Source organism: Ochotona curzoniae, unplaced genomic scaffold, assembly GCF_017591425.1.
Source record: "Ochotona curzoniae isolate NIBS_2020 unplaced genomic scaffold, NIBS_Ocur_1.0 contig_1, whole genome shotgun sequence".
In the NCBI taxonomy this organism is placed as follows: domain Eukaryota; kingdom Metazoa; phylum Chordata; class Mammalia; order Lagomorpha; family Ochotonidae; genus Ochotona; species Ochotona curzoniae.
In genome coordinates, this window is record NW_024464918.1 from 29,833,158 (window position 1) to 29,859,998 (window position 26,841).

At 45.2% G+C, this 26,841-nt stretch overlaps 1 protein-coding gene across 2 annotated transcripts in view; it reads right to left on the bottom strand.

Annotated features, from left to right (window-relative positions):
• Positions 1–2,896: 2,896 nt before the first annotated feature.
• CEP120 (centrosomal protein 120) overlaps positions 2,897–26,841 on the bottom strand; it is a 59,430-nt gene continuing 35,485 nt past the window's right edge. For both annotated transcript variants that reach the window (XM_040968542.1, XM_040968464.1), the window contains exons 15-20: positions 23,637–23,729; positions 22,665–22,826; positions 19,871–19,993; positions 12,521–12,619; positions 5,608–5,753; positions 2,897–4,591 (exon numbers count right to left, since the gene is read on the bottom strand). In XM_040968542.1, the coding sequence (XP_040824476.1) occupies positions 4,360–4,591; positions 5,608–5,753; positions 12,521–12,619; positions 19,871–19,993; positions 22,665–22,826; positions 23,637–23,729 (855 nt within the window). In that variant the 3' untranslated portion in view covers positions 2,897–4,359. The remainder of the gene's footprint in view (positions 4,592–5,607; positions 5,754–12,520; positions 12,620–19,870; positions 19,994–22,664; positions 22,827–23,636; positions 23,730–26,841) is intronic.

The following is a 26,841-nucleotide window of genomic DNA, read 5'->3' on the forward strand; positions in this document are numbered from 1 at the left end:
CAGAGAAGCAAACACGAGGAGACAGCAGCGGGCAGCAGCTTTCCCGTGGAGACTATGCTAACAATGGCAAACAGGTTATATCATGCCATCAGGAAGCAGCCGAGCTCTTTGCAATTGTTCAGTTGGAAAACACTGGTCATTTCGGCTTGTGCCAAGGTGTAGCTTTTTTGAAGACCCTTTCCAGTCCGTAGCTCAAAAGTTAGAAATAGCTTTCAATTTTCACTCCCTGCAGGTTTTGGTAGCTAACAAAGGCGCTTACAGGCATACAGAAAGAACATCTTTGATCATCTCTTATGTTGGTCTGACAGGTGACCCTTGCATAAAGTCAGTATGAGAAAATCAGCTTCACAGATGAGATGGAGTGTGAAAGAACGTTCTGTCCATAAAAAACCAGAAAGTATATGTGACAAAATTTACCATTAGAAGAGACAGAGTAAGTTTCTCTGGTCGCTCCTCAGTGACCAAGGTAACCTGGGCTGAAAGTGGGGGTTGGCCATTCTGGTACAGATCACTCCCATGTGGCAGGATCCCAGCAGGAAGCTGGAGTCAGGAGCCAGAGTGGGGCTGACAGCCGGGGCATTGCGACAGAGAGACGAGCGAGTTGGCAACTAGGTTAAATGCCAAATCCACCTTGTGTTCCTTCTGTGTGTAGTTGTGCTAAATGCAAGTGTGCTTCCAAGAGTTCATGGAAAAAAATGGAATAAAAAGATGTTTGTTATCATGCCAGAAGTTGTGGCAATGTGGACATGATCTTAAAATATTCTGTGAATTTTCTGGTGACCCCTTATGACATCAGCATTGTGGCACCACTGTCATGACCCTTAATCCAGAACTTTTTCATTGAACAAAATAGAAACTGCATCCATTGAACAAACTCACCAAATATTGTCCATTCTGTTTCTGTGAATGTAGATAGACTTAATTAAAAGTAAGAGCAAGAAAAAGAATCAATTCCAACAGGGCCAGTGCAGTGGGGACACAGGACATGAGCCCGCCAGTGGAGGAGGGCCTCCCGTGTCGCCAGCACCACAGTCATCACAGGTTTTAGGCCAACTGTGACAGGCTGACAGTGCACGGAGTTTTCTTGAGGTAGTTCCTCAGGAACTTCAAGCATGTGCCATTAGCCCTCTGCCTCCCGGATCCAACCAACTGTGGATCCACAATATGCAAAAACAGAGAGAGGTGTGAGAACAAGGCAGACTTTTTCCCATTGCCACTGTTCCCTGTGGCGTGTGTGGATCTATAATCTACTCTGTATTAGGCCTTGAAGCAATCTAGTGATGATTCCGTCTCATGGACGATGTACAGAGGTGACGTACAGTGGCATGGGTGGACGCCTGTGCAGGGTGGTCTGCAGGGGTCCCAGGCCCAGCCTCACAGACCCGGAAGCAGTGCATCCACTCAGCAGGAACCACAAGGCGACCACAAGGCGATCCTGAGGTTGACTGGTCCTGTGCACACTGCCCTGCAGGTCTGGATAACTGTGCGTCCTGTCATTCCTGCTTTGTGAGATATGTAGTGATGTGGTTTTGATGATGCCAATGACGTCACACAGGGCTTGTACCGATCATCCACTTCCAGCACCAGGGTAGCAGAACATGATCGGATCTGGACTGTTTGGAACAGTGCTTCCTCAGGCCTCATTCCTAAGCTGTGATGTGTCTGTTGCCTTCTGCTGCTCTTTGAATCTTATCACCCATGTAAGACTTGGGGTGGGCACTGGGTCTGGCCTGTGAGTACCTGTTAAGCCTGCCGTACATCAGAGTCGCTGGGCTTGACCCCGGGTTTAGCTCTGGATGCCAGCTCCCTGCTCATCTGGCAGCCTCGAGGGCTTGGGGAGCTAGGTTGCTCACACGACTTGGGAAACCTAGGCTGTGTTCTTGCTGCATGTTTTGCCTCCAACCATTGCAGGTAAGAAAGCGAAATAGCAAATGCGATCTGTGTCACTTGATTTCTCCACGAAATTAGCAAGTAGTTAAAACCCTGATAAAATCTTATATACACATCTGATAGTCTTAAAATACTCATGGAACTGGCCAGAAACCTGTACTGCGTGCTTTTCCAGTTATTTTCAGTTCTAACGAATGATGCTGGGCTGCACACCTCTGAGGTGTTCAAAAGGCAGTTACCCGGCCGGGAGGGAGGTGCTGGCTCCAGAGCTGGGGAGGAGAGGATGGGGACTGACTGGTCAGGGGTTTTTGTGACAATGAAAATGTTTTAGGTAGTGGTAATGTGCACTTTAAAATGGGCAATTTCATGGCCTATAAATTGCACACTTGTTTTTTTTTTTTTAATCAGGCTAGACAAAATGGTAGAGACAGTGTCCAGAAAGTGTACCACACACAGGGCCAAAGCTGTCCATTCTCGAAGGTGCCCACACAGTGCGCAGGGCAGCAGGGCAAGGAGGAAATGCTGTGGTCAGGCGAGCCCACCTACCCCTCGGCCACGCATGTGCCTGGCACAACAGGAACTTGGCTCCCAATGTCCTGGTTCAGCCTGGACGTGCCTGGGGACAGCGTGCAGTCCTCCGGCAGAGGCCACACCTGCCCAGCTGTGGAAGCGAGGCTTTCTGCATAACAAGCATGGCGATGGAAAGGTGGATTTTATTTTGCCTTAAAATACTGGATGAAACATCTCATTACATGTAGTAACTAGGAAGTGTGTTCCTCTCTTAGCCACCTGCTCATTTATCTCCCGTGGACAATGAGTCAGCGTAAACTCTTTGCCACTTGCAGATGGAGCGGCTGCTGCCGAAGATGCACACCAGGAATGTTCCATCTGACTGGCTGTAACCCACAGCAAAGTGACAGCAACAGAGACGTGGTGACGTGAGGCAGGAAGGCTGCGGTGACCCTCCCACTGTGCAAACGCAGACAGGAATACAGGAACACTAAGATGTATGTAATTCTGATTTTTATTTGTTAAATTACAATAGCCAAAAGATCACTTTATAGAAAGCACACATCCATTTCTTTACGTTTTTGTTTCTTTAAATCTGAGGCCCCCTCTAGTGTTAGAACGCAGACACAGCAGCAGACAGCGCAGCTGCAAGGACTCGGAATCCTTCACCCCGCAAGCCCCCAAACAAAAAACTCTCCCATTCCTGTGGCACAAAGGTCAGGGAGAGAAAATAACCATAATTAGCATTTCAAATTGTTGCTATGATTAACAGATTCAGTATTCCCTTACTTAGTAATTCCTTTCTCTTCAATTTACTGCTGGGTTTTTAGGAGAGTAATACTTTAAGAAAAAACACACAAAAACGTGTACAGGGGATTTAATTTACCCCCAAACATACTATAGCTTGTTGGAAATACAAGAAAATTCATTTCATGAGCAAATCTATTTTGCTTAATGGAAGTTATTGCTCCATACTGTTGGTACAGTATACAATATACTTCAAAAAGTTCATGGAAAACGTGTGTGAACTTTCCATCGCTTTTTCCCATGAATGTTTTGAAGTACCCGGGGAATCTGTTTCCCGTTACACCACGTGCCGGGCAGGGCAGGAGGAATGCTGTCTGCAGGGGGCGCTGTGCAGGCAGCATGGACTTGGCACTGCAGATCTGAGGTACCTTAACCTCACGGACTCCCGGACAGGACTCAGTGGGGAGGAGAGGTGAGGTGTTGTCACTGTCTCCAGCTGGAGCCAATCCGTGTCTGTTTTCACACTCCATAGTAATGGGTTTGCAGTGACAACTAATGTGTCAATGCTGGGAAAATAAAAAATCTCTAATTTCCATAATATAAAAATACATTATGCAGTCCTGGGCCGGAGACCTTATCAGGCTGCTATTTTGTGCTCTTAAAAGTTGAATCTACTGAACATTTCAAGTCTGCTTTCAGAGCACTTGAATGTTAGCTTGTGACCCCAGGCCACAATTCCCTGCACTGACCCTGCTCTGTTTCGAAGCTTGTCACCCGGAAATGCTACCAGCTATCCAAGTAAGGCTTTGGCAATGAGTAAATCAGCAGGAGTATATTTACAGCTAGTGTTCATCCAGCAGGTATGGAAAAGGACACAACACTTTGAAAGTTGCACACATTCTTTTGGTGTAAAAATCACACAATTAGAAATTACTGTGGTCATTTGTCCTAGAACCAACTTAGCGAAAAGCTGGGTGGAAAGTCCGCCATCAGCTTGTAACCTGTGAGCGAACATACAAAACGAGTGTATAAAATGCCGTTAGGAATAAAGCCAGTGTGGGAGACGCAGCGTAAGGTAAGTAGCATTAAATAAATACTGTACAATGATATACAACATTTTACTTACAAAAGAATGTTAGAGCATCTCCACATGCCTCCCTGCCGTGGTGAAGGTGTTGCAGACAGCTGCAGCCGGGCGGGCCCCACAGAACCCTAAGTGCTCGCAGTGTTCCTGGCCAGCACCTGCCGGATCTGCCGGTCAAGCTCACTGATGATGCGGTCCTCGTGGCTGTACACGCCCGTCCGCATCAGCGTGTCCCGCTCCTCGATGAGGCGCGTCAGGTAGTCGTCCAGCCCTTCCTCCAGCGCCGGGCCGGGGGGGCCGTCCGCTCTCCCACTTGCCATCTCCCTGGACTCCTGGCACTGTTTTTGCTCTTGTTTTAACCTGCAAAGTCAAGAACAAATGCCGCTCTAGCAGCAACAGATGCTGTTTTTGTTTTCTTAACAGTGCTGTCTAAGAACAAAAGGACTCGATGGTGAAATGAAAGTATCTTCAGAGAGAAAGTGTTCATTTGGCTAAGCCACTCACACTTTATACTGTTTTCAGTTTTTAAAAATTGCCTTTAAAACTGCAGACATGCTGGAGCTGCACGGAGTAGCACCACGTGCAGCCTGTCTTGCTCAGTGTCTCCCAGCTGTGCACAGACAAAGTCCATGTCAAATGGAACAGTTAGAGAATTGTCACTTAAGACTGAGTTACTGATTAATGCAGCAGAAATTCCTTACTCTCAATACTAAATTCCACAAACTGTAATGCGTAAGTATTGTGTATTTTGTATGTCCTAATTTTTTTTTAAAGACTTTTAAATTTATTTGAAAGGCGCAGTGTAATAGAAGGATGAGTTGGGAGAAAGCAGATCTTGCATCATCTGCTTTACTCTCTCGTGGACCTGAGCAGCTGGAGTGGGGCCGGCGGAAGCCAGGAGCCCGTCTGAGTCCACTGCACACGTGGAAAGACTCGGGCAGCTGCTCTCACGTGGGCGGCAGGCCCTGGCAGCAGTGGCTTAACTGCTCTGTCAACACTGACCTTGGTCATGTTCTCTGAAGACCTGTATTGTTTCTGCAAAGATTACCTAAGGGACTAGTGCTGTGATGCAGTGAACTAAGCAGGCTCATAATGCTGGCATTCCATAGGAGACTGACAGTTCGAGTCCCAGTTGCTCCGCTTCCAAGCCAGCTCCCTACAAACGAGCCTGGGAAAGCAGCAGCAGATGCCCCCTGCCATTTCAGGAGTAAACCAGCAGAAGCTAGATCCCTGTGACTTTGCCTTCAAATAAGTTTAAAAAGAAAACAAAACTACAATCTTGGGGAAGAAAAGTGACTGAGAGCTCCATAATACAGGAAAATTGTTAAGATTATTGGATTAGAACTTTCTTTTCAGGAAAAACTCTTGCATTATACCTGTTCAGTTCATTTCTTATATCCAACAGTTCCTGCTGCTCCGTTCTAACGGTGTCCTTCTCCTCGGCAGCCAGGTAGCGCAGCCTCATCTGCTCCAGCTCTTCCTGCTGTTTCTTCAGGCGAGCCATCTGACTTTCCTGCTCCTTCTAGAGCACAGAAACAAGCCAGACGCATCAGAGCAGTGTTTCCATAGCCTCACCTGTCGTTACGATCCTGTTTTAGAAAGTCCTGACACAGCCATGCACTGTTCATTCTATCAACTGGCAACGAGCACATTTTCTTAGAGTCGCTCGTCTCTTATTAAGGTTATATAGGTCATAATCATTTATGGCATCCATTGCTGGCCCACATTAGCTGACTGTACAGCCGAAAGCCAGGAAGCAGTGCAAAGAGTGGCACCTGCAGATTCCTAGGAAAAGCTGGATGAGAGCACCCGGGACCTGCTGGCCACCTCAGAAAAGGTCTTCAGTTCTTTTCTGTGAACACATGCAAAAATATACACAGAACTGACGTGATTCTAACAGAAACCTTTGATTCCTCCAGGTCAAGCTAACATCTTTCAAGAGCCATTGTGCAACACTGCTCAGGCTGGTCTGACTTCCCCCAGCTTCCTAACAGATCCTGCTGTACTGTGACATCGCACTGCAGCTTCCCGTCTCCCTCAGCGCTGGCTCCTGCCCCTTTCCACACAGCTCTGCAGGTGCTCCTCTTTGGGGCAGAACCCCAGCGAGGGGGAGCTAGCTGAAGAGGTATGTATCATTCATTGCTTTTAAACTGAATTATTTACTAAACTACAAGGACCTACACAATGACAGGTGTACCCTGTCAAAGGACAAGCACGCCAACCTGCAGACAGCACTGCCAGCTCTCCAGGGTCCCTCGGAGCCCCTCCCTGGGGGCCGGTCTGGTGCTGTGGGCCTGCTGTGGAGCAGTGCGGTGAGCACTGCGTCCAGGCTTCTTTCACGGCCATCACTTCCAAGACCCATTTGAATTATTGTGTGTAACTGAACATTCAAGTTCTACAGCATTCCACTGAAACATACAATTTACTCAACTTGCAGAGGGACACTTGGGCAGTTTCCAGTAATGTGATATAAAGAACGCTGAGTGAAGACTATAACATGTAGTTCTATTGGGCATTCAAACTGCTAGGTCAGGGGGTCTGGAAATCTTTCAGCGTAACTCAACTTTTACCAATTTGTTCTATGTGAGCATTCCACTGCTCCCAGTCCCTGCCAACACTCAATAATGTCTTTTTCTTTGTGAACACTTGGGCAGGTGGATACAGTGGTACTTTCATGAAAAATCTTACATTTTCCCCAAAGCTACTGAAGTGAGCTGTGAAGTGGAACACATTCCTTCATGGCATGTGGGTATCTGCATTTTAAAAGTTGGCATTGCAATCTGTGGCAGCAGTACTTACAGTATTATTTAGATATGCTGGATAATCCCAGTATCGTTTACATAAATTGCAAATATCCCATTGCCTTTGTCTTGTCTTTTAGGCCTTAATTGGTCTGTAATAAAGTCTTTAATTTTAATGCAGGTTATTTTGGTCTAAACCAGAGAGGGGAGGGTGGTGTTACACTTCGTTGTTGTGCCTCAATCACATTGCTTGTACCACCCTCCTCTCTAAAGGTCTTTGGAATTTGTGAAACTGCCTCATTTGTCCTTGAACTTTCCTGCCAAAAGGAAGGATAACTTTAATAAGCAACTTAACTTGGACAATTTTCCTTATTATTTTTTCCCATACATTTTTATTTCGCTTTTCCTACCTTAAATTCTCATTTCACCGATTTCTTCAAAAGGTCTGCTACACGTTCTACTGTTTTGTGGTTGCATGCTTCCCTCTAAAGATGACTTCTACCAAATCCCATGCTCTGATAACGCTACTTTGTCTTTTCTTCAGCATGAAATATTTTAAAATGTAAGCACAGGACATGCATTAGTACCTTTTAATTTCTAGCTTAATCTCATTGTGCTTTAATCACTGTGAGCAACTTGGGGACAAGCTCCATATGCACCAGGAAATGTCTGCTGGAGTTCTGTTCTTGGTGAAGTATTTTAGACTGATGGATCAGTCTACTTTTTGTTCTGATTTTGTTTGCTCAATTAGGATAAAATGAATTTAACTGTTTCAATAAAAAGTAAGGCCTTTGAACATTACTATGCACAGTACTGCTTCCTACAGTAAAGTCAACCTTGCCTTATTAAGTGCTAGAACCTTCCTTATATTTAACATGTACCCTTTACTTAATAGGCTTCTTTAAAAATGAACATTTCTTTGAAAGGCAGAGAAACAGGAGATCTCCCACCTGCCGCTTTTCTCCCTTCGAGCCTCACCGGCCGGGAGCTCTGCGTCTCCCACTTGGGCCAGTGTGCAAGTGGAGCAGCAGTGCTCCAGTACTGAAATGCAGAAATCCCGACTGGCAGCTTACCTTGCTCCAGCACGCTGCTGGCACTCACCCAGTTGGCTTACTGCTGCCTTTCTTTTACACAGTTGATTTTATCTCATTTGTCTTTAAAAGGAAATGATAATATGTATGGATTTAAATCTTTCCATCTATTTTTTTTCACTTTAACCAAATATTCTATGTTTAAATTTTTCCTATTCCCTGATGAGTCCAAAGTCTAGATTATGTGTTGATAGCATTCATACTAAAGAACAAACCGGCATAAAGGTAAGTGGCCCAGAAACGTAGAAAAGGTTCTTGAAGTTTTAAGTAGATAGAACCACTTTATGGCTTAAGTTGTCTCCTCTATTTCGACCTACCAAACGAAATGTGTACAACCAACCTTAGAAAAGTGCTGCGGCCATTTCCCTGTTCTGTTACGAGATCTGAAAACTAGAGAAAACTCTTCCATGTACAAAATCATGTCCACCGGAGAGGAAGAAAAAAAGTTTAGCAAGCTGATAGACTGGAAACAGACAAGGAATAGTGAATACTACAGCACGGGCAGGCCCGGAGACAGCCCTGAAGCCCTGCCTCTGCAGGGACAGTACAAATGTCCCGTGCTTGAAATCTAAAACTTAAAGTGAGGGAAGCTATCTGGACAAGATTATACCAGAACATTATCCCTGGCTAAAGAGCAGTACTATTATTGTTTTTATTTTATGTGTTACAGGGCAGTCACAATTTAGTGTTTCCAAGGAGCAAAATGATTGTAAGCTGAAGACAAGGAAAAAATCCATTTGCAAGACTTTTTTTTTTCCAAAATGCAGGAAAATCCTTTCCTTGCTCTGCCTTTTGAATCAAGTACACAGCATTAATAATAGGCACGCCAAGTCGAAGCTTGTGCAGGAAGTCCTGTCCACTGCCAGGTGCTCTGGGTTAAAGGCTCCTCAATCAAGTGAGTATAATCTTTATTTTGCCTTGGCTGCCTATAAATCTAGAGAACAGATGTAAACATACACACACTAGACTAAACAGCGGCTAAAAAGTGGCCACTACTTACTCTCCCACTCACACATACCATCTAAGTCTGTGGGAAAAAACTTACAACTAAACTAAGGAACTCAAGTAAAGTTTTCTGAAAATAACCCGGAGCTGACAAGTCAGTAGGAGGGCCTGGATGGTTTCAAGACACAGTTTTTAACCAAGACTTGGACCTCCACTGTTTTCTTAAACAAAGATTTACATCCCATCCTTGGCTAAATTACTTGTAAATTAATCAAATTAATTACTCTGAGTGGATAAGCCCAAGCTGGACAAGATAGTGCTGATGTGAGCCGCACTGAAGTCTGTTTGAAAGCACGCTGATACATTCAGTTAAAACAGACACACTGTGCACAAATATGCTAAGGGACCGACGCCCCACCTCAAATCTTAGTTCTCTTTGCTGTCCTGAGAACAAGTACCCCCAGATAGAATGCAGCTGACGTGATGAAAATGTGACATTTTCTACTGTAACAATTCCTCACAATAAGGCATGTATTTTTTAAAATAATGCCTTCATTTTGCTTACATAATTTAACATGTCAGGTTAAGTAAACATGCAAGTGTTGTTTATAACACAAAGAAATAAAGCAGTTTTCTTAAATATTTCCATAGTGTATCCAAGGAAGAAAAATGAAATTATTCCAGAATTGTCTAACAGAACTTGTAACTTTGTTCCAAACCCCCAAATCTATCTAGTATGTGAAGGTTTTCTTTTGTTCTCTAACATTTTATGCTGCAGCCTATTGTATAGCTGTCGGCTCTCACGCCTCTCCAGGTACCAAACACAGTTGCTCTGTGGAAGGACAAACTGGTAGTTGTGAATAGAAGATTTTTTTCTAACCAGTGAGAAGGTTATGATTTTTTAATTCACAAATCGACTCTGCTAGGTCACCTTTGAGTAATGGAAATCTCTGTGTAAACATTCTTTTGGCAATGGGCACTGAGCATTAGATCTTGTTTCCAAGCTTTACCAGCTGGGTTTTGTCATCAACATTTATTAACAATCTAAGAGATGGCTTTCGCCGTCTAATCCGTACTGCACAAATGTTTTGTATGGTTCTCCAGAGGGTTGGATGTGACAAATCACTGGCACAGATTACGGCCCCATGGCTATTCACCAGAGGCAATGTAAAATTAACATGGTACTAATCCAATTTAAACAAGAAGTTGCACAAGCAATCCTTACACAAAAGCAAATAGATGATGCCAGTTTTATATCAAAAACAATAAATGTTTTTATGAAGATATTTCACGATAAATTGTGACATGAAAGCTCACCCATTAACTGTTTGGAAACGCTAAAATTAACAACCTCACCAAATCAGCACATTTCAAGCAAAGGGCTGCACCTGCACGTGGTCTGCAGATCAGTGGCTCCCAGGGACCACACTGTGTAATTACAGTGCTGTTTCTAAAAGGTGAAGTTGTGGGAGAAGAAAGAAAGCTGGTACAGTGACACAGCAACGAATCTCCTTGCACTTCAAGGACAAGACTTTTTGTCATGAAGTTTGAGAGTGTAACTACTAATGTAACAGCATTTTCTTTTGCCTTTTCAGTAACTGAGGAAGCAGAGGGAATCGGAACTTCTGCCATCACCCTCTTACTAGGAACAGAAAGATCTACAAGGTAACCAAACCAGCCGGGGACACTGCTAGCAGGCGGGCGAGCCTGGCAGGGCAGCCTGATACTGCATCTCCCTGGGCGGCAGAGGAGCTCAGCATTCCATCGGAACACTAACAAAGCAGCAGGACTTGGGAGTGGCTAGCAGCAACGGTGTTGTGTTTTAAAAACCAACTCTTCTCAACTGGTTCTGACACTAATATAATAAAGATTATCATTCACACTCCTTCCACAGAGCCGCTACCGTCCTGTACGTCTCTGAAAATGTCAGACCTTACAGTGTCATTTCAGATATTTTCTCTTTGAATTTCCACTCAGCTCTGTACATAGAAAAACAAGGCACAGCTGTGTTAGCTAATACTTGCCGACTTCACTCTGCAGAGGCACAAAGCAGCACTCCATGTGTCTGAGTACAGGATGAGCAGATTCACCATGGATCCTTCTTCAAACCCAAGGCCTCAGGTCCGGGAACTTCACCTGTCATCACTTGCATATCTTTAACATCTGGCCCTTCTCTGCACATTTTTCTATACGTTAATTAAAACGACTATCCGTGCAAGTGTGCCTCTTGCCCAGCCCCATCCTCCCCACCTCCCTGCCACACCCCACTATTCTGTAAAGTGCAGAGTGCTCAAGGTCAGGGCTGACCCTGCCTTCTCACAGGCGCTCGGCCACGATCACCAGAGCTAGCACTGGTAGAGACTGCGCGCCATCTCTAGGGCTTCTCTTCCTCGCCAAGTCACCACTTACCAAGCACATCCTAGGTGCGGACACCTTACAATCCTACCTCCTCACCTGCCGAGGTCCCTCTCAGATACCTCTGCTTCTAAAACTTCTTTCCAGTGTCCTAGTACATAAACGTACTTTTCTCTCCTAAGTGCTTGGTTCCAGCTTTTCCCTGAGGCCGTACATGGGACGGCTTGAGTCGTTTCTTCCTCTTTAAAAAATGACAAGCTCCCTGAAAGAACAGCATGTCTGCCTCAGCTTCCCCTAGGATAACATCCTAAACGCAGGGGCCCTTGGCACTGTCTACAGTAGCCTCCTGTCAGCACTCAGGCCCTCCTTGCTCAACAAGCTGACAAGGCACTGCAGCAGGCATACTCCACACCTGGCTTTGCTGAACACGTTACAGCCAATTGCAGGCACACCGGAAATGTTTACTTTTGTGTGCTGTCCAAGATATCTCATCATACATACATAAATATTCCAAAATGTGAAGAAATTCCAGTTGCAGTCCCAAGCACTTAGGATAGGGGGCGCACCTTCTTGAAATCTACCTGGTTTCATCTGGAATGTTCATTACAACGTCAACTACTGTACCAAACAGAGTAAACACCTACTACATAAAGCCACAGGAAGTCTAATAGTATTTGCAGAAAAAATTTCATTCACAACAAAACAAATGTAGTAGAACCACACTCATCCTTATCACTTGTTGTCTAGTAGCAATAAAAGCAGTCTGCAAACTTTGAAGGTTTCTGCCATGACTCATTTTCTTAACTGAGTAACTCCATCTTCCTAAGATTAGCACTTTGAATATTGTTACATTTAACCAAGTATTGGCTTCCATCCATCTATCCTATCTTCCCCTCCTCCCAAAAGTCCTCTCAATGGCTAAGAAAAAAAGAGGGGTTGTTCATAAATGAAAGCTGCACAAACTACTCCAGACCTTTTCTGGTCAAAGACCCCGATGTTTCCATTTGTAATTATGAAAAAGGGGATTATTCTATTTAACACTTAGAATAGCTGTGGTGCTTCGGAGACAAACACCTCCACACTGCACATACTGCCAAACACGCACACTTGTAAAGAAGGGAAAAAGACATAAAGAGAACGAGCTATAAACTACATACCTGTTTAAGTCTGGCAAGTTCTTTCAAAGCCCGTCCCCACTGCTGCTTGTAATGCAGTTTAGACTTAGTCGCAGATTCCAACTTTCTTTCAAGTTCAACCTAACAGTGATTAAAATCATATCAAGTGAAACACTATACCACTGTGTACAATCACTGAAAGATAATATATACAGAGAGTCTGGCTTAAGAAAAGAGTTTATATAGTGTAACATACGACATCATCTAAAACTGTTATATAATGTACTATAAATATTATGGCACATGAACATTTTCTTGTTTAAAATATGGTCTTATTTTTATTGCCTAACAGCCTACACTAAGGAGAACTGAATTAGTCTTAACCTCCAGACAGTTCCTATAAATGTATTTAAACATGTATATTACATCAAGATCACAGAGCAAAAAATACACTATTTCTTACAAAAAGCAGTTGTAACTGTTAACATTCCAGTTGCGCTGGCACTCTGAAGCTCAGAGACCCCCCTCTTTTTGGAGTCCTAGTCTTATGGACGCATTTTGGCACAACCTTGTAATGCTGGAAACAGAAATGTTTTATCAGAAAGTACTTTGTTAAGAATGAAGAAATATTTGAAGAATGTTAAAACAAACCCAGGAATTAAAAGAAAGCTCCCTTAATAACACATATCTAACTCTACTTTTGATTTCTTAAATACATAAAGAAAAACACGTGACTCAATTAAAACCGTGGTTATTTATACTTGCGGCAGGCAATCTGTTGTGCATGAAATGAAGCCAACTTGGCCTTGTCTTCGGAATGTACTCACTCCGTGTTTCAAACCAAGCAGCAAACCGGCTCATGGAGCCAACAGACAGTTTTACTATTAAGTGATAATGTAATCATCTGAACTATAATAAAGCACTCTTTGAACTGGCCCAAATTCTTTGACATCAAGTCTAATTTTTCCCACATACACATACTCTAATGTTTCATAGAAAAACAAAATGAAGACACTGCCCAACAATTCACACTTCAGAAAACTATGAAATAAAATGAAGCACTGCCAAATTCCTCTCCCAGCACAGCACAGCACGCGCAGCAGTGATGTACGGCCTCCAGCAGTCAGGTCTCTTCTGCTTCACAAATCCCTGGTGTGCGGATTTCCACGTGTTGACATTTTCCAACCAGACTCAAGCATCTTAAGTCGAGTAATACTGCCGAGATTATCAGGGATGAGCTCTCCCACTTATCCCCCAAAGATTTATAAATATTACTTGATAATTTAACAAGAGGCCATACCTCAGAAGAACAGATCTTTTTATAGCTGTAGGATACAGGGAGAGTAGTCAATTGTAAGAGCAACTGTGTCCATGGTCAGTTATATCCAGTGGATGATCTCCACTAGGAAACGAGCTGCATTCGAACAGCTTTGCCCATTATTAAAATAATTCACAAATGCATTGTTAGTGATTTAAAAATGCATGCAGTTACACATCTTTATATTCTTTACACACCTACATAGCAAGCTTCTCAATCCTACCACCAACTCCAATTTTTTTTTAAGATTTAATCTGACACTGAAGGCATGAATATATGTACTCAATTTCCAGAAAAATGCAGACAACCAAACTTTTGACAGACATTTCCGGGCACTCAGACTCCCGGGTAACCACACTTACATCTGAGAATCTCTGACCTTTGACCTGTACTTCTCCGGGTATACGAGTTCCGTACAGAAGCAATGCACCACAAGCCAGCTCAGTGACACACTGGCATCCAGAGGCCGAAGAAGATGAAAGATACACCTTCCTCGTTCCCAGCCCTCATAGGCCCACAACTACAATTCCCTCCTGCAAGTCCTAAGAAACCACACATTTCCTCCCCCAGCCGACTTTCCGAATCTGCTCCTTCATATTCCTAATGCCCAGGCTGCTCTGTACGAGGATCTCCATCTTTCCAGCCCCGAATCTGCTCTGACAGATCCTGCAAAGCACTATCAGGAGAAATTATTTGCCTCCAGTATTATTCTTAACTTTTCAGTGTGAGACTCAAGGCACTCCATAAGAGGGTACTTCAGCAATTTGTACCAACATGGAATGTATACTAAGGCAAGAAATTTTAGAAATCCATGCATAATTTTTCATAATTGACATTTTCTATGACCTTTTAAATACCCCCTCCTAATTTCCACCCTACTCCTTAACCTTTCTTCATACTCCAACAGAAAATTCTCTATTCCGAGATCAGGCGCGTTCAGGGTGGTATGGCCGTAGACGACACACAGAAAATTCTCTATTCCAACCACGTCTGTGTCCCCCGTGCTCTCCTCTCCTTCCCAAGTTACTTTTTTTTTTTAAAGATTTATTTTTATTATTTTTTTTATTGGAAAGGCGGATATACAGAGAGGAGAGACAGAGAGGAAGATCTTCCGTCTGATGATTCACTCCCCAAGTGAGCGCAACGGTCGATGCTATGCCGATCCGAAGCCAGGAGCCTCTTCCGGGTCTCCCACGCCGGTGTAGGGTCCCAAAGCCTTGGGCCGTCCTCGACTGCTTTCCCGGGCCACAGGCAGGGAGCTGGAAGGGAAGCGGGGCTGCCGGGATTAGAACCGGCGCCCATATGGGATCCCGGGCGTGCAAGGCGAGGACCTTAACCACTTGCGCCACTGCGCCAGGCCCCCAAGTTACTTTCTAAACCTGCTAATTCTCTGCTCACCTAAACCTCCAGTCTCAGCTCAAGTCTTACTCTAGGCAGAATGATCTTAGAGCTACTATGTCGTAGCCATGAAATGGTTTCTCTCACGCACTGCGAAGCATCTTGACTCCATTCCTTGGTATGTGATGACCCACGTACTGAGCCACTGTCACAGGAACTTTACAAGCTCTTGAAAAGTCACATCCTGTAAAGCTGTATTTTTTTCTGTTTATCCCAAGAGTGGGCATATTTGAGTCTTGTTGAAAGTCTCAACATTATTTTGATTTGTTTTCAATATTCTCAGCCTCTGTGCCCTGCTTTATTGTACACTTTCCATACTATACCATCCCGTTATATTCAACCAATGCTAAACACATCTACAGGCACAAGAAAACCGTAAGGTGTTACTTATTACATAGTAGAAAAAGTCACAGGAATAACTACACTGGATCTTGATAGATCTCACCGAGGACTAAGAATACCCACATTTGTGTTCCACTGAACAGAATGAGTAAGCAGAACGGGAAAAGGGCCTTTCTTCAGACGCAACTATTCAGACACTTTTCACTTAGGTTCTTTCCTGTGCTCACTCTTCTGTTACTACTATTTCTGAGAAATAAAATTCTGCCCTCTTCTGGTTCTAAGAAGATTTACAAAAGAGTCTGCCAACAGCAGGAAAGTTTTGTTGTCATCTTATGCTAGAAGAACTATTTCAGTTTAATACAATTTAATTATGCATATCCTCTTAAATTCTGTCTACATATTCTCAAGACACTAACTGTACTTTTATTATGTTGAACAATTTCCTTCCTAAAAGTTTTATTTTTATTGTAAAGTCACATTTACAGAGAGAAGGAGAAACAGAAAAATATTTTCAGTCTGTTAATTCACTCCCTAAGCAGCCACAATGGCCAGAGCTACACCGATCCAAAGTTAGAAGCCAGGAGCTTCTTTTGGGTTTTCCATATGGTGCAGGTCCCAAGGCCTTGGGCCATCCTCGACTGCTTTCCCAGGCCACAGGCAGGGAACTGGATGGGAAGTGGGGCCACCAGGATATGAACCAGCACCCATATGGGATCCTGGTGTGTGCAAGGTGAGGGCTTTAGCCACTAGGCTAGGCCACTAGCCAGGCCTATGTTGAATAATTTTTACCTCTAAGAAAAGTGTACTCAGAAGAAGGAATTTTATGTACCACCTAGAATTTATTTCTGGAACTGGTCCTGTGATAGTGCAAGTAAAGCCTTCACCGGCAGTGCCAGCATCCCACTTGGGCACAAGTTCAATTCCTGGCTGTCCCACTTCCAATCCAGCTCCCTGCTACTCTGCTCTAGAGTGCAGCAGAAAATAAGGCTGCAGTATGTAGACCCTGCCCCTCCACTGGAGATCCAGAAAAAGCTTTTGGCTTTGGCCTGGTCCAACCCTGGTCCCTACAGCATTTAGAGAAGTGAACCCCAGTGCAGGGGTGAGCTCTTTCTAGCACTCAGGTAAGTCAATCTTTAGCAAACTTCTTTCTATGGTGGATATTACTCAGTCAACTAGGACATACTTAGGGATAAACAAGATAATGCTTCTGTTAAAACTAGGGTATTTGTATTCTGAAAGTTTCACAAGGTACAATGAAAATAATCTTTGATGCCTTTTACCTAAATGCTACTGTGACAACTGGTGAAATGCTATCCAACGTATACTTCAAATATCCTCGGCACATCATTCCTACTGCCAGCACAGACACTTCACTCCCTGCTTTCATCAAAAGGGGTGGGGACTGTCTAGCTGCATGTAAGTTACTGGAAGAGAAATGAAGAGACTGTCCAAATACCTAACACTTGGCAGTTAAACATAGTAGGGATAAGAATGTGGCCTAATGATGGCCTGGCAACTGGGACTGCACCAGAAAGGTCACATGGAGAACACACTGCAGTTGCGGGCACTGGGAAAGCTCACACTAGAGCCGGACCTCCAAGGGTCCAGAAAGTCAAAAGAAGCCATTTTTTTTGTACTACTAACATATTGGCTTTTCTGTTTTTCTTTCCTTTATGAATATACAGTGGATTTTTCCATGGGATATCTGTTGCATAAATCACAACAGAATAAATGCAAACACAGATATTGGAATTTAACTTTCGCCTAAAAAATAGCAAAGATTACTCTTGCCAGAATTTTTTTTTGTTCTAGGAAATAGAGAACCTTTTATTTTAAAATACTGTTTTAAAATGCTTTTTAAAAATATTACTATGGGGCCCTGCACAACAGTGCAGTAGTTAAAGCCCTCACCTTGAAAAAGCCAGGATCCCATAAGGGCGCCAGTTCTAATCCTGACAGCTCCACTTCCCATCCAGCTCCCTGCTTGTGGCCTGGGAAAGCAGTCGAGGACGGCCCAAAGCCTTGGGACCCTGCACCCGTGAGGGAGACCCAGAAGAAGCTCCTGGCTCCTGGCTTCGGATTGGCTCAGCTCCAGCCGTTGCGGCCACTTGGGGAATGAACCACTGGAAGAAGATCTTCCTCTCTGTCTCTTTTCCTCTGTGTGTATCTGCCTTTCCAATAAAAATAAACAAATCTTTAAAAAGTATTACTATACTTTTTTAGATATTTTAAGCATGTCCAGCTTCCATTTCTAACAATGAGGATGCTCCAAAAAGTACAGTAATTTTGGTGCACAAGCTCGTGGAAGGTGCCGTCTGTGCATGGGTTTCAAACAGCATGGAAAAAATTCCCACTCTAGTAAACACTTTGACTACAATAAGCTCTTTTCATCACAGTCTCCATGATTTTGGAGGGGCCCTTAGCAAAGCAATCCGGAGGCCAGCACCCCTAAGCTGAGCGGGCCACTGCCTCCTTGGCCTTCAGCACAAACAGCCACTGTGCTCATACCTGTATTTTCTACGTGCTTGTAAAAGGCTTTTGCTGCCTTTATCAGCCTCGTCTGAAAGGCATGGGAGGACCCCAACTTGTCCACACTGATATATGCACCTGGTGACAGAACTAGGAATTGAACCTGGGTCACTGTCCACTGCGATTATGTAAACCCTGACCGCCTTCCTTCTAGACTGCCGCTCCTCAGTGCCTCTGCAGGTGCTCCCTGGGCAGACATCTCCTTCCTTCTAGACTGTCGCACCTCAGTGCCTCTGCAGGTGCTCCCTGGGCGGACATGTCCAACTCCTTCCACAGCTAACTACCGCTCTTCCTGCAGGCCTCAGTCCAGCTGCTGGCTCCACACTGAGGCCTTGTTTAACTGTCATATTCACAGTGGCACCTGTCCCACCATGCCACTGGCAGCATCACAGTCACCGTAACACCATCCTTTTGTTGCTTTTACTGTTGCTCAGCACTAAGTAACATCCTTTACTCCTCTAGACTGGAGCTCACAGGAGTCTTATTCAATGCAAGACTCGCCATCATCCTAGGAACAGAGAGGCTACTTTGTAGGGACCTGACTCATGGCAACTGAAGATCTTAGCGACTCGTGTACCAACATAACACACACAGGCATGCTCTACCTCAATTTCTGCTCCAACAATACACAAAAAATCCAAGTGGTACAAATATGATTTCACACTATTAAGATTTGACTCAGTACTCCAAGGAATAGAGTGCCGTGTGGTTCACAGATCACAGGAAAGCAGCTTCAGCACGGACTGCACCTTGGGCAGAATGCAATCTAACTCTGGACTGGGATTGAGTCCCAGTTTGGAAGTTCTCAGAGCAACCTAACCCAAGGCTGCATGGTACAGTTCTGAAATGAAAGACTGTTAAGGTACTCTGTCTTCTGTGACTGCCACACTCTAGCTCTCATCTGTGGCTGGCTCTCCTTCCTCTACAACTTTGTGTTAAGTTGCTCCTGTTACTGCTGTCATGTTTTATGTCAAAATTCTGCATTTTTATTAACATGCACTAACCTGATTCTGTAAGCAGACAGGGAAAAAGACACTACCCCCTGCATCTTCCCAACTCATCCTACTGCCCCCTGGTGGCTGAATATACAACAGGGAAAGGGCAAGGCAATCACCAAGACAAGGTCGAGTGGAAGGACAGGCAAGAGTTGGTGTAAAAAAACTGCCCAAACTGCTGGAGGTCACTTTCTGATAGTATTGCCTGCATTTTTGTCTATGTTATGTCTTTATAATCATACTTAAACAAAATCACATATGATCAAACTTCCTCATCTGTTGCACACAACACATTCACATTTTTTAATGCCTAGGTGCTGAATGCCTGGATGCTATCTGGGGGCAATCCCGGTAGAAATGTTTTCTAAGCAGAAGAAATCCAAGAGGAACACTGCCCATTCTTCCTAGCTGGAGCTACAGTGCCGCTCTTACCTGCATCGGGCACCTGAACACCGCTGCTCTGAGCACGCATTCGCAGCAGCTGCCACTAAACTCAGTTCCACAGCAGGATGCTCAAATCGGAGCGAGTGGAATCCAGTCACTGGGAGTGGCAGTGCCATCCCACAGAAAGCCCACTGTGAGACAGGCAAGGCCGTGCCTCGCCTCCCGCCCCCTCCTTGCCCATGTTCTCAAATGGTTTTCTAGGCTGTGACAGGTTTTTACATTCTTTATTTCTACCAGCAGTCCAGTTTTGTTGTCCGCAGCTAACTCAACAGGATCCGTCAGTACACTGCACACATGCATTTAACTTACACAGTTTATAAACTCATCACTAGGATTAGTTAAACTGTCCCAAACCGACACACATACCTTTTCCAAGTTGAGAAGATTTATTTCAGACTGTAGACGAACCTCAGGTTTGTTGCTTTGTTGTTCCTTGAACTGTTGGAATTCTTTTTCCAAAATCTTGTATTTGTTTTCAGAATCACTAAGCTGTATTTAAAAACACACATTCATAGCTATGTTAAAACAATGATATAAAGTATATTACTGAATTCAGTTTAACAATGTCAAGGCTTTCCTTAATCTTAAACCATGTTTTCAACAGAAAAGTCAGAAATTACAGAAAATATAAATGTACAGACTCCCCTTCACAAAATCAATTAGAAGTATACAGAACTTCCATACAAAATTTCTTTTAACACCAATATCATACAGATGTCTTCATTCTATTTTGCATGGCAAAGTAAACATCAGCTATGGAATGCTAATACTTGCTTTGTAACTCTCAAATCTTACATGTCGGACATGATTAAGTACCATACTTAAGCCGTCCTCTCATGCCTTCCTGGATCCAGTGAGGACTTAAACCACAGCTCCTGTTTGGAATCTATACTGTTCTAAGTTGTTCCCTAACCTGCTGTGCCAAAACACCCACTCCTGGAATGTGTCTTAACTGGCACTTCGGCCCAAACACCTGAGCCCAAAGATACATGCAGAACATCTGCCATAAAAAACAGAACTACAGCAACAAAACAGTTATAACTAGGATATTACTCAGCACTTTATGAGTTTTAAAAATACTTTTACTTGAAAGTCAGAGAGAGAGGAGGAGAGAGACTTTCCATCTACTGGCTCGCTCCCCAAGCAGTCACAAAGTAAAGAACTTCTTTTGGCATCCCATGTGGGGACAGCGGCCTAAGGACCTAGGCCCTCCTCCACTGCTGTCCCAGGCCATAAGTAGAGAGCTGGGTCAGAAGTAGAACTTCCAGGACACAAACCAGTGCCCATGTGGAATGCAGCGACACCACAGCACCATCCCCCAAGTGATGTAGTTGAACCTTTTAGGAGTATCTGCCTTGGGGCTGGTGCATTGGCTCAACTGGCTAAAGCTCCACCTCCAAGCACCAGTTCGTGTTCCAGATGCTCCACTTCCCATGTAGCTCTCTGCCTATGCCCTGGGAATGGAGCAGTCCAATGCCTTGGGACCCTGTAACTGTGTGGGAGACCAGCAAGAAGCTCCTGGCTTCAGAGGGAATCATCTCTGGCTGTTGCAGCCATTTGGGGAATGAACCACTGGATAGATCTTTGTATTTCCTCCTCTCTGTAAATCTGCCTTTCCCATAAAAACAAAAAACTACCTGCCTCACACTTCTTTTTTCAACGAAAGCTAATAAAGTGGACAACATGTGGCAACTTCTTCCCCCCTCGGGACGTTACCCTGAGCTATGATTACAACTGGGCTGTGGACCACAGCGATGAAGTCAGGCTGAGCTCTTTCCTTTGGCTACAGCGTCCACAATTCTGAGGACAGATGCTTTGCCATCACCAGCTCTCACAAAGTGTGCTTTACTGTCCTGATCCTCGATGTATCTCGTTAAAAATTGTTTAAGCAAAGGTCTAAGCAGTTTTTCAATACATAAAATATGAATTGTGAGCCTAGCGCCATGGGCGCAGGTAGAGCCACCACCCGAGGGACCAGCCAACCACACGGGCACTGGTTCCCGTCTCGGGTGCTCCAAGACACCTAGACAGCAGCAAAAGATGGCCACGTTCTTGGACCTCTGCAGCCACATTATGAGCCCCACAAGCAGCTCCTGGCTTTGGCCCAGCCAGCCTCCAGCCACCAAGGCCAGTTGGGGAGTGAGCCAGCAATGGAATGGCTCTGTTTCTCCCTCTGACTCTGCCTTTCAAATCTGTTAGTCTTTTTTTTAAAATTGTGAAACATACGCATGTGGGCATCTTGGAAATTTCTCCCAGATTTTGGAAGAGAGGTTCAAGAAGAGGTATTTCCTGCTTGATTTTCCCCACAAAGCCGTAAGCTAAAGATACCAGTCTGGGCAGGGTACGGACATCCTTCTGAGGAGCTCCCCTATTGATTAACACAAGTTATAAGTTGTTATTCTAGAAGGGTGACTCTTCCTCACAAGAAATGGCAGGTTACTAGTGAATCCCTTCACAGCTGCCTGCTTTCTAAGTGAGACCCTCATAATACCTGTCACATCAGTGTTTACCACTAAGTGTGGCTGTAACTGACCCTGAGCTGTCAGCCGCTCTCCATGACACGAGGAGGGCTACAGAGAATTCATCAAGAATGTCTCAACTACAATCAACTTAATCTCTCACAGCCTGGTCCCTTTTTTTCCAGTTGTGTATCTATGTGGTCCTACTATGTGCTCATTTCTGGACTGGGCTCCAGGCACACAGCTATGACCCAGCAACTTAACACTGATCAAAATCCTCTTGCATCCTGAGCGTTGGCAAGTCCAACACTTAATGGCTGGAGAACAGGTAAGTCTGCTAGAAGAGTGGCTGAAGGTTCCCGGAAGTGATAATGTAGAAATCAGGACCCGAAACAGAGTGCAGTATATTGAAAGATGCCTGTGAACTGAGGACATGGAGAGAGAATCCCCTTGTGAGTGCCGCTTCCTCAGCCAGGAGCTGCATCAGAAGTCACCCGAAACAGTCCAGTTCCACACAAACGGTTACAAGGGCAATTGTGCCGAGACGCACTCAGCTTCGACTACAGCCAGACGCAATCTCAAGCACATCTGGATGAGCGCAATAACTATGATTAATAGTGCAAACCACTTATTAAAACACCATTTCTATTGCTTCTAGAATGCTATTCAGTGTCAAGCGTGAGAAGATGACTCCTGCCGACCTGCTGCTGAAGGCGGAGCTTCTCCTCGTCCAGCTGTTTGGTTTTCAGCCTCTCGAGCTCCACCTGATGAGCGCAGTCTTCTCTGGCCCTCCGGATACAGTCCTGAAGCTCCTGTCGGTTCCGCTCACGGTCTGACTCTAGTTCCTTTTTTTCTCTTTGAAGCTTAAAGTAAACGAATCCTTAAAGAGGCTCGTGCTCTGTTATTGCCACATTACACTGTTCAACAGTCTATTATCAATAGCTATGAACGTAGATAAAATCCATACATAATTTGTACAGTCAGTTGAAAAGGCCTTAACACTTAAAACGTCTACCTCAGTGAAGCTGCTTTAAAAAAAAAACAAAAAACATAAGCAAGCATGCCCAGCATCTTCACTTCTATTACAAACTTTCGAATCACTGTCAAATCACTCAGCAGGAAGCCTCTGCCATGGGAACAAACTTACACTGCCCATGTCATGAGAAGATTAGCATGATTTGCAAGGAAAATTTAAAAAGCATTTAGTTTTAAAAAGTATGAGGGGGGCCCAGCGGCATGGCCTAGCGGCTGAAGTCCTCACCTTGAACGCGCCCGGGATCCCATATGGGCGCCAGTTCTAATCCTGGCAGCTCCACTTCCCATCTAGCTCCCTGCTTGTGGCCTGGGAAAGCAGTGGAGGACGGCCCAAAGCTTTGGGACCCTGCACCCGTGTGGGAGACCCGGAAGAGGCTCCTGGCTTCGGGTCGGCATAACATCGGCCGTTGCGCTCACTGGGGAGTGAATCATTGGGCGGAAGATGTTCCTCTCTGTCTCTCCTCCTCTCTGTATATCTGACTTTCCAATAAATAAATAAATCTTAAAAAAAAAATGTATGAGGGAACAGCCTTGTAGCCTGTGTGGTAAGCCACCAGCAGCAGCACATATGAGCTGCAATTCCCACCCTTCTTCCCATGCAGCTCGCGCGGAGTTTTGTGAAAGGCAGAACAAATTACCTCTGACTCAGCACTGGCAAGCTGCTGTTCTCGCTTCTCTAATTCAATTAGGGTTTTCTGAAGTTTTCCTTCCAGAATGTTATACTCAGCCACCTGTGAAACAGTAAAACAGAAAAGTTACCTTCTCCCCCTATTCAAAATGCATACATTCAAAAATGTGTCATCTCCCTGAAACAGGGCCTGAAGACAGCAATGTGGCAAGTTCTATCCACCAGTCAAAGCAGACGTGGTGCCATGGTCCTCCACAGTGGGAGTCCGCGTGCTTTTTGCCTCGGCGTCCTCACTGCCGCTCAGTCCCCGGGCAGGGAGGCCTCTGCCCGGCCGTCCGAGCCCCTGGCCTTGGTAAAGTCCAGCTGCCCGCAAGCAGCGTCACCAAGCTGCAGCAGCCCTCTGAAAGCCTCCAGGTCACTTCCCAGCCGCTCCTGGGACTCAGCCCACAGGAAGATGAGCCAGCGAGCTGCAGGCCAGCGCCTCTAGGGGTTCTGAGAACTGCCGAGGCTGCTGGCCTGGCCGGACACCCGTCCCCCTTCCTCCACATTTATACCTTCTCTGCTTTTACACACAGTACTGCTCCCCTCGTCCCCAGTGCTGGCCGCACATTCCTCTATTCCACCCACTCAAGTTCCAGCACAATGACTGTTCTAAGATGCCAGTTACACTGCTATGTCAAAATCTTTTTCAGACAAGTTTCTCAAACGTCAGTCTCTCAACCAGAAAGTATCATCAACTAACAGAACAGAGAGGATGAACTGAGTGGCTATATTCTCCAGCGTCTACAATGTGAACTAACACTGCCCTTGCACACAGGACACAGTGGATCCACTCCCAGTAACCGACGCCTCAGAGCATTCTAGCTGCCTTCTCTCGGGGACCCCAGCGGGGCCGGCCTGAGGATCTGCCCTCCACTCCTCGCAGTGGAGCACTCTGCCCGCTCATGCTCACTGCCAACTGCCTCCTGCCTCGCTCCACGCAGCGGGCACTGTCAACTGCCTCGCTCCACACAGCACGCGCTGCCAACTGCCTCGCTCCACGCAGCACGCACTGCCAACTACCTCACTCCACGCAGCACGCACTGCCTCCTGCCTCGCTCCACGCAGCACACACTGCCTCCTGCCTCGCTCCACGCAGCACGCACTGCCTCCTGCCTCGCTCCACACAGCACGCACTGCCTCCTGCCTCGCTCCACACAGCACACACTGCCTCCTGCCTCGCTCCACACAGCACGCACTGCCTCCTGCCTTGCTCCACGCAGCACGCACTGCCTCCTGCCTCGCTCCACACAGCATGCACTGCCTCCTGCCTTGCTCCACGCAGCACGCACTGCCTCCTGCCTCGCTCCATGCAGCACGCACTGCCTCCTGCCTCGCTCCACGCAGCACACACTGCCTCCCCTCCACTCCAAACGGTGCCATCTCACTAGTGCAAACTTCTCTGCCTTTGCCCAGGGGACTGTCCCTGATGGAATGCCATTTGCATCCACCTGGCCCTCTGCTCATCTTCCAACAGGCCGATAGCATCTCCCCTGTGCAGCGCTGCCCAGGTCCTCCCCTCTGGAGCACAGAACTGTGGCCTGCAGTTATCTGACGGGCGGGGACATGAGTTAAACACCGTGCTCTCTGGCCCAGAGAGCACAACAGGCGACAAGGAGGCACACTCCATCAGATAAACTTCCCAAGTTTTAAAGGAGTTACACAACATTTTTAGGAACTCAGTTCTATATGACAAAAACAAACAGTAAAGAACCTCATATGAAGGACATTTAAAAAGATTCCATCTTCATGAAAATAAACAATTTTTCTTACTTCTGATTTTACAGTAGCTTGTGAAATTTTTGGAAACCAGTCATATATGTTAGTATCTGTTAGTTCCATAATATTCTTTTTTAAGATTTATTTATTTTTATTGGAAAGTCAGATTTACAGAGGAAGAGGAGAGACAGAGAGGAAGATCTTTGATCCAGTGATTCACTCTGCAAGTGACCATAAGGGCCAGAGCTGAGTTGATCCAAAGCCAGGAGCCCAGAGCTCCTTTCTGGATCTCCCACGCGGGTGCAGGGTCCCAAGGCTTTGGGCCATCTTGGACTGCTTTCCCAGGCCACAAGCGGGGAGCTGGATGGGAAACAGGGCTGCCGGGATTAGAACTGGCGTTCACATAGGATCCTGGTAGGTGCAAGGCAAGGACCCCAGCCGCCAGGCTACAGCACTGGGTTCCACAATATTCTTTTCAAGACAGGACACCATAAAATAAAGGTGTTCACACATCTTAAAGTGAATTTATAAGAAAATCATCAACTCAAATCTACCTTTACAACTAATTCAAATTAGTTGTTCAAAATGTATCAGTGAAGCCTCCTGCTTTGGTTTTGTTGTTCTGGACTCCCTCGGTGCCCGGGAGTCACCGGGTCAGGACGCGGCGCCCGAAGCAGCCGCACACACTGACACCAAGCAGGGCACTTCAAGCTCACTATCATTACCGAATGAGAACAAACCCAAGACTACTGCTTGATGAGGTTGGGCTGTTCTGTTCTGCCTCACCAACTTCTGACTATGCAGAGTTCAACTATGGCAAAATTTTATTAAGCTTTTCAAATTTGCTCATGATTTAATATTGTAAACCTCAGTACTGAAAAATCTTTAACAATATAGAAATAAAAATTTACAGATAAACACATCTTGCCTGAAAGGTTAAATAAAAAATTCAAAATACTGAAATGATATTTTCCAAATTCCGTAAACTCAATTAATACCTAACACTTGAGGTCTATGAACACTATAAATATAATAAAACTAGCACAATGAATTCAGTATGTTCAGGGTTTCTAGTTATTGAAATTCTAGTTAATACTGAGTATTTCTCTTTAAAAAAATTTTTTTTAATTGGAAAGTAAGATATACAGAGAGGAACAGAGACTGAGAGGAATATCTTTTGTCCAATGATTCACTCCTCAAGTGACTGCAACGGATGGTGCTGCACCAATCTGAAGCCAGGATCCAGGAACTTCTTCCAGGTCTCCTATGCAGGTGCAGGATTCCAAGGCCATCCTCGACTGTTTTCCCAGGCCACAAGTAGGGAGCTAGATGGGAAATGGGGCTGCCAGCATTAAAACTGGTGCCCATATGGAATCCTGGCACGTTCAAGGCGAGGACTTTAGCCACTAGGCCACGCTGCTGGGCCCCCAATACTGAGTATTCCTTAAGAACATGGA